The sequence below is a fragment of the Thermobia domestica genome, chromosome 8, assembly GCF_964235325.1.
Source record: "Thermobia domestica chromosome 8, izTheDome1.hap1.1, whole genome shotgun sequence".
NCBI classification, from domain to species: domain Eukaryota; kingdom Metazoa; phylum Arthropoda; class Insecta; order Zygentoma; family Lepismatidae; genus Thermobia; species Thermobia domestica.
In genome coordinates, this window is record NC_137461.1 from 236925549 (window position 1) to 236934147 (window position 8599).

The window sequence follows — 8599 nt, forward strand, 5'->3', positions numbered from 1 at the left end:
GTTTAGTTTTTTTTTCTTTTGTTTGTTTAAAAGTCCCACGATTACGCACTAAGACTACGGGAGACAATGAAGACGAAATGACACTGGTGAAATAAAATATATATATATATATATTTGGTCTAGGAATTAATTCGTGCGGTTTTTAATAAAAATTGAAGCTTTATTTCAAAAACAAAGTAAATGAATACGTTAACAAAAATATTGTCCATCGCTAGCCACTACTTTCTCCCATCTTTCAGGCAATTTACGGATTCCGTGTCGAAAGAATTCCTCATCTTTTGACGCAATCTAATCAAAGATCCATTTTTCGATATTTTCTGAAGAAGTGAACCGCTGTCCAATCAAATCGTTATTCATGCAATCGATCAAGTAGTAGTCAGACGGAGCAGTGTCTGGTGAATATCGCGGGTGGAGTAACACTTTCCATCCGACATTTTCCAAATAGGTTTTGACCGGTTTTGCGACATGTGGTCGAGCGTTATCATCTTGATAAATAAGTTTATTATGCCTGTTATTCCATTCTGGTCGTTTTCAGGCCAGAGCTTGCTTCAAACGCATTAATTGTTGTCGATAGCGGTGTCCATTAATAGTTTCACCAAGTTTCAGAAGTTCATAGTACACCACACGTTTCAAATCCCACCATATATACAGCATAACCTTTGCACAATGAATATCTCGTTTCGGTTGTGAAGGACCTGGTTCACCTTGCTTCACCCAGGCCATTTTTCGTTTAGGATTCTCGTAATGAATCCACTTCTCATCACCAGTTACAATTCGATGCAAAAATCCCTTCCTTTTCTGTCTTTGAAGCAGCAATTCGCAAACGGTTTTTCTTCTTTCAACGTCTTTCTTTTCAATTCATGTGAAACCCAATAAGACATCTTTTGAATCATTCCTATGGCTTTGAGACGTTTGGAAACTGTTGTTTGCTCAACTCCAAATGCTTCTGCAAGTTCGTCCTGCGTTTGACACGAATTCTGATCAAGCAGCTCTCAATTCTTCATCTTCAAATTCTTTTGGCTGTCCAAATTGCTTTTGGTCTTCCAAGCTGAAATCACCACCTTTAAACCGTGCAAACCACTTCTGACACGTTCGCTCAGCTAGAGCATGGTCACCAAACACTTCCACTAAAATATGATGACTTGCGGTAGCACTTTTCTTCATGTTAAAGCAATGAAGAATAACTCCCCGCAAAAACACTTTATCAGGCACAAAATGCGCCATTTTCAGTTGAAGAAAAAATGTTGTTGTTTCCGCTTCAAGCAACTGACATATACTAAATAAGATGCTCAATGACAGTAGTTTTCAACGCATGTTTGGATCAACGAAACTATGGGACAATAAGCTAGTTACGCCATCTTTTGTAAAACCGCACGAATTAATTCCTAGACCAAATATATATAAAAGGAAGAAACTCATGGTATTTGTCTACCACAAAACTCACTTGGTAGGAGCTCGGATCGAACCACAAAAATTCAAATTAGTTCACATTTAATGTTAACAGGTTACGTGTGGTCGCTGAACTATTGAAAACAGTTCAGGTGTCATCTTTTCATTTGTTTCTTCTCGGGTCAAACTGTAGACTAAACACGATTTAGGAAATCCCGAAATTTTGATAGAACTAAATTTTGAATCTTTTGTCTTGAAATGTACATGAAGATGTAAAATAGCTGTGAAAATAAAAGTTGTATAATTGTTGTATGTTGTTTGATTTTGGTACATGAAGGTCAGAAAATACAGGGTGACCCAATAAAATCTGTCACATTTTAAAGGCTAATAAAAGAAAAAGTAATGCAGATGAAACTTGTTTATTCGAAAATATAAAATGGCATTGATAACAATTTGTAATTACTTTGTTCCGATTTGAATTAGTTTGTTCTCTTCTGTGTTGAAATGATACGTCAATTGGTAGCATGGTTATTGTCAATAATATCCAACAAAACTTCCACTTCTTTATCTGGTATAGCGCTGTCGGTGGAAGGGCGAGAGGAGTGGTCATCCCTTCCGCTTACCACTCTCCTGCCGTTTTCAGTTGTCATTAAGATTACTTCTAGAGCTCATTGCGCGTATGCAGTCGAAATATTTTTCAAGAGAAGCAGTATTGTGATTACTGTGCAAAGAGCTTCTCGCCTGAAATTTGCTATTTCATGTAAGACTAACTTGCAGTGGATCGAGAATTTCCTAACAACCGGCTCAGAGCTGAAGAAAATAAACAAGCTGAGCTAAAAGTGCTCGTATCCCTGCGAATATCGAGCAATTACAAATTGTAGCCTTCAGAAATAGCTTTCAAATTGTACTGTCAATTGTTTCAACTTCAAATTCATACAAAGCGATCGCACACTGTTTCCAATACCATTTTATATTTTTGAATAAACACATTTTTACCTGCAATACTTTTCGTTTTATGAACCTTTAAAATACACGAGGTCATATTGGGTCATCCTGTATACTAATAAAAATAGTTGAACTCTTACAGACTCAACTTATCTGCTTAAAAATTATATTAATGAATGCACCTAAAAAATATAAATACAGACCTCTTGAACTGCCTGTAATTCCACTAACGTCTTCCCTTCGGTTTCCAAATTTTTAACGTCATTAACATTAGAAATTTCCACTACAGAAGTCTCATCCAACTTATTCCTCATCCTCATCTGGAGTAACATAACCGCAGCGTCCATAAGCAATTCCACATCAGTCTGACAAGCAACATTGTGTGTTTCATTCGCACGTTCTGGTATGTTGTATCCATATTTTTTTGAATTTTCTACAAAATAAGAATGAATATCTTTTTGGATTTTCTCAAATCTTTCTTCGGCATCTCGGAACTCTTGAAACAATGAAAGGCATTTGCTGCACAATAAACTGCTTTGGAAGCTCAAACTCTGTACGTCTTTTTGGATGATTTTCTGGATTGAACTTGCCAACGTCGTACCATTATCACTAATGACTGTGTAGAATATATTATACCCATGACCACTAACTATTTCATAATCACAAACTAAGCATGTTAACTTAGAGAAGTTACTGTCACACATGTTGGAAGAGAGAACATTTGTTTCGTAACTGCGGTGTCTCCTCTCACGAACTGTCCTCAAACAGCAAATATCATCTGTAATGAAAACGGAAAATAAGTTAACTTCTATTCTTCATTATATTGAGAAGAATATTCTTTAACCTTACTAAAATAGGATATGAGCACACACCACTATTTCCATAACTTTCCAACTCCATTACACGATATAAACATTATTTATCAATATATCTTGTTAGCTCGTAAGTCAATCAATATATTTATCTTTTACACTTCCAGACTATACTATGCACAAGAGTTGACATCTTATAGAAAGGCTTTCTTCTTTCGTCTGTCCCTGTGTCGACAGGAATAAGAGCAAAAACAACGATATTTCGAGATGTGACTTTTTGCATTCGATTCAGCGTGCCAAGAATAGATGTCATCTTCTCCGTTAATCCTATATACAAACCAAAGGTAGTTCAAATTAGCCATTTCCGTTTTCAAGGTTTATCGCCACAGAACGAAAACGCCAACAGATAGCGAGAAGCTATTTCTCAGGGCAGCATACAAAACTACCCGCAACATTACACTTAAACCAAAAATGGTTCAAATTTACGATTACTTCCGGTTTCAATACTGATTTCCGCTAAGATATCGACATGCAATTTCTTGTAATCGATTCAGTGCCAAAAAATAGGTTTTACGTCCTCTGTCAACCCTCTATTCGAACCGAAAGTGGTTCAAATAAACGATTTCCGGTTTCAACATATCGCCATAGAACAAAAACAGTAATAGAGATAAGTGATTTTCTGCAATCTATTCAGTGTCTCAAAAGAACATATAGTCACAACACACAACACTCTATCGAAACAGGAAGTAGTTGAAATTTACTACTACTTCCGGTTTCTATACTGATTTCTATAGAGCAAAAGCAGTAACATTTGATTTTTTCAGTTTCGCATCTCTTTCAGCAGCGAGGCTATATCAGACGTTGACCTAGATCTTAACATGGAAACCGAGCCAAATGAGCTCCGGCCGGGAATCGAACCCAGGTCTCCCACGCCAAAGGCGTTAAGCTAACTGCTTAGCTACGAAGGAGCTCGAAAAGCGGTAAAAGAAGATGCTTTTTGCAATCAATTCAGCATCCTAAGAATTGGTCCTATCTCGTCCGTTAAATCTCTATTCAAGTAAGAAATGCTTCAAATTAACCAGTTTCGGTTTCACCATTTACCGTTACAGAACAAAAACAGTAATAGGTTTTCTGCAATCGATTCAGCGTCTCAAGATTTGTCCGATGCTTAAATTTTGTATAATACTATCAATTTTCCCGTACATTTTCTAATTTTGAAAGGTCACCTGTGGAACTTAACATGCACTTGTAATTGTTTCACACTATTAACCTAGACTTTTATAAACAAAAACTACAACTTTTGCACTCTTGCGGAAAATAGTACTTAATACAGTAATCTTTCTTGTGCACTCAGTCATTTCAACTGTCGTACAGCACTAGTAAATATAAAATACAGCTAAACACATCACACAGCCTTGCTCAGCGTGTTGTTGTGTTTAGTTGACAATATGGAAAGAAGACCAGATAGAATAGCTGAAATACAGCCGTGTAACTTACTATCTAATTCTGCTGCCTGCAGAAATTTGTTCCTTATAAGCGTCTTTCTGTGGAGAGTGTTGAATTTCACCTGTAAATTTAACAACTGTGATGTACCTAAACTTGTCTAGCACCTAGTACTTTTTTTTTTTTTTTTTTTTTAAAGTATGCTTGTAAACACATAGTTCATAAGAGAACCATGATGAACTGAATGATTCCTACGTCAGTGCTGTGTGTTAAGTCATGATTCATTACTATAAAGATCTCCGACACGTCAAGAGCGCAGTGTATTTCCATATAATGTCCTCGCTTATGAGCATACTCACCACCGCTGATGCGCCTGCTATGTACGAAGGCACAACCACGCGATCCTGCAAGCTTCGCCATGACTCGGTTAGAAACACTTCTTTGATTAAGTGCCGGAAAGCAGATACGGAAATATCAACCTAACCCAAGCTTGGACTACTCTGTAGCACACAAGCCTACTTTTTATTTTTAGTAGTCACTTAGCACAGTTTAGTGTTTTTTGTTTTCTACACTGTAGTTTTATAGTATATGTATTTATACTCTTAAGGGTAAAGGTTTAGTAATATGAATTGGCACCTAGGAATGCAAGTCCCCCCCCCCCAAAAAAAAAAAAAAACTGAGAAGGACAAGGACCGCTGAAGAAAGAATTACATAAATCGTGAATTCATGTATAGATCCAGAAAACAGGATAGTACGCCTTAGAAAGACACCACTACAAGTAAATATTGAAATCTGAAAATATCCCATATAATTCTGTGCATTCCTTTACATGTGTATGGGGCGACGGGTAAACTTTACAATACACGTCGCCCCCCCTCCCTACCTACACATCGGTAAGTTGGGCTACTTTAAAAGGGTAAAGCAGAGTAGGATCAGCTAAGCTTAGGGAAGTTTGGACCCATTTCGAGGGTAATGAAGTGTGAACACAACATAATCCGGGTTTGTTTTGTTTTATTACCAGTTGTACATGATATAGAATCATTTCTGTAGGTAGTACAACAGTAAGAAGTATCCACGTGCACGGGAGATGAGAAGTAGCTACGTTCATTCCTTCACAAAAAATTTTTCACGTCATATTTTACGTACACATTTTCTATTTGGTAGAACTGTCTGCTTGAGTAAACTATTTGGAACTGGGAGGCCAAAATCAGGTAAAAATAACCATGTTTACAGGAGAAATGAGTTGATGTTAAGTGTTATTACAAACCTAACCTAGCCTAGCCTAAAACACAGAAAATATAGAAAGTGTGAATTTTAAGCAAAGAATTTTGACCGTTCCCAAATTCAAATATCCTAACCTAACCTACCTAAACCATCAAAAATATAGGTAGAAAGCACGAAATTTAAGCAAAATATTCTGGCCCCCAGTTCCAAAAATATACCTAAAGTTCTTAATGTTCGGCTTAAATGGAATTTTTTTCTATGCACAGAATTCCTATATCTTTGGATAGCTTAAAATAAAATTTCTTATCATATGGTTAGAATAAGGATGTTACGTACGTCATTTATAAACGATAAAATGATACAAGATCCGCAAATACAAAGACATAAACATTAACTATTCATGAACTATCTCATTCACAGATTATGTAGAATTTTCTACTACTTCATCCTTTTCTTTCTTGTAAACAAAATCCTTCCCAAATGAATGCCTGGCCCGCTCCATATTGTCTCATTTCTGCTCACCGCTAACTAAATTCAAATATACTGTTCTGCATATTCATTTATTGGTACCCCATTTTGTAATGGTTTGTGTCAAGTGAACGTAAAATTTACCTTTTTTATTTGTTAAAATAAGAAAGGAGTTTTAACTGGGTGTTGTCCCAGTTTAGGTGAACATAAGAAACGAAAGAAATGTGTTATGTTTTTAGCAGAAGACCAGTGTTCAAGTACTCGAAATATATCGGGATCTTATTTCTTAGATGTATAATAAGATAGAAATACGATATTCAATGTATGATGAAGTGAATAGCTATGTGATAGCTATGTGAATAGCTAGTGTATAAAGTGTTTCTAGAACTGCCGAAAAGGTGTGTCCCACAGAGTTTTTCATTATCCTCGTATGTGTGTATACCCAACCAGTGTGTAATAGCACTGTTCAACACACTATGTAGCTCCTGTCTTTCGAAATAAGTAGTATTGCGCAACGGAAAACTTCTATTTGACAGGGATCGTAAGAACACGCATCTGTAGATTATTTCATTCCGGATTCGTTGATATCGAGTGTGACACGTCGGATTGGGACTTAAAGACGACATACTGGAGCCATCATCCAGAGCGCAGCATGATATGTTATTAACAAATTATTAACAATAATTTTAATAGAAAAATTACCAGAATTTAGAATATGGTTGATATTATATTATTAACAAACTAATAGTAATACAAGTAGCAGATACAAAAGGAAAAGAACATGAAAATAATCAAAGACTTCTGATAGTTTTCTTGGTTATCAACGTCTTCGATAGATATCTTCTATGACGAATCTCAGTTTTGTATAAAATTTCATAACATGATACGGTACATAACATCAGCAGCAGTAGTTGAAGTAGGATGGTAGATATTATTAGTAAGAGAAGCGCGATGATAAGTTTATCATTGCTGATCCAAGTGGGCTGTTAAAGTCGATAGCGAACAAAATTACGATGGTAGAACAATAATACACATCGTTGGTAAATCAGTTCCTATTCTCCCTAAGTTGATAAACATGATTTTCACGAAACACAAAATACAATAAATATCTACTACTCATACATGATGCGATATGCCTCTGCGGTCATATACAAGTAATTAATTCGTATTTCATATTTACTATGTACTATTTAACTTCACCTGTAATACATTTTTTAAAATTCGAAGAAGACATATTTGTGTTCTATTTAGATAGCCTTAAGGAAAACTGCAGAATAACTATGAAATTCCTCGATAGATATATATATATTCGCTTCGATACCCATGAATCACCGCAGCACATCCAATATTTCTTGACCTGATATACATTGCAAAAATCCAGGTAAAAGAAAGATGTATTTAATGATAATCAGAAAACTTACCATCATTTCAAAATACATACTGCAATAATTATCGAAATACGGAAATTTTGTCAACTATTATTGCATATTTAGTACTGATAATTTTGACAGACTTGTTCATATGAAGATTAAATCATATCTGAAGGCTTCGGTGGTGTTGAGGGAATAGGACCCTCAAGCCTAAAACAAATTAAGCTATCATTTTGTTTGTCATATCTTTCTATTACAAAAAATACTTAATTCTTACTCAGGGAATGTTACTGTATCTGGTTCACTTCACACTGAAGATAGAATTTCTCCAATAATAGAATTCTCCTTTGTCTGCACAAATTTTATAAATTATGTTGAAGTTTGATAATTCCAAACTACAATACGTATTTAATTTATAACAGAGAATAATATTTTCTTTTTTTTCACTTCCGAGAATAAGTTTCTTCAAGAGTGTTCATGGTCTATTTACAAAGATGTTTTCAAATGAACTTAAGTACAGATATATAATATGGGTACTACTGATAAAATTAATTAAACAATATAAATTTCTCAACTGTTTTACAACAAACTTTCATAACATTAAAATGAACTGCGAATTGCACATCAAGCCATAGAATTAACTGTTGTAACCCACGTAGTGGAGCACTACAAGTGTTTCTTTTAGAAACGATGTTTTAGGGGGACGGCATACTTAGTATTGCGCAGGAAGCACTGCTGGTACTATTCTATTTATTATTATTATATTAGCCCATAGACGTATAGTTTTGGTCTCCTCCGGTGGTGCACTCTGAAAGCTCCGGGGGCAGTCCCCCCCAAAACGTGTGTAACATGTCTAGAAGAAACACTGTACCAAACATCGCTGACACCCCACGCGCGAGTCCTTCTACTGAACTCCTGCTTTGACTTGGTAAGATAGAATTCTCAGTT

General features: G+C 35.6%; 1 protein-coding gene across 2 annotated transcripts in view; it reads right to left on the reverse strand.

Moving 5' to 3' along the window:
• LOC145693498 (uncharacterized) overlaps positions 1 to 8046 on the reverse strand; it is a 28274-nt gene extending 20228 nt beyond the window's left edge. The window contains exons 1-2 of one of the 2 annotated variants that reach the window (XM_081769562.1): positions 7929 to 8046; positions 2538 to 3112 (exon numbers count right to left, since the gene is read on the reverse strand). In XM_081769562.1, the coding sequence (XP_081625688.1) occupies positions 2538 to 3038 (501 nt within the window). In that variant the 5' untranslated portion in view covers positions 3039 to 3112; positions 7929 to 8046. Of the gene's footprint in view, positions 1 to 2537; positions 3113 to 6149; positions 6319 to 7928 lie in introns of those variants that run through there. The other variant, XM_081769561.1, reaches the window with a different exon arrangement.
• Positions 8047 to 8599: the final 553 nt, after the last annotated feature.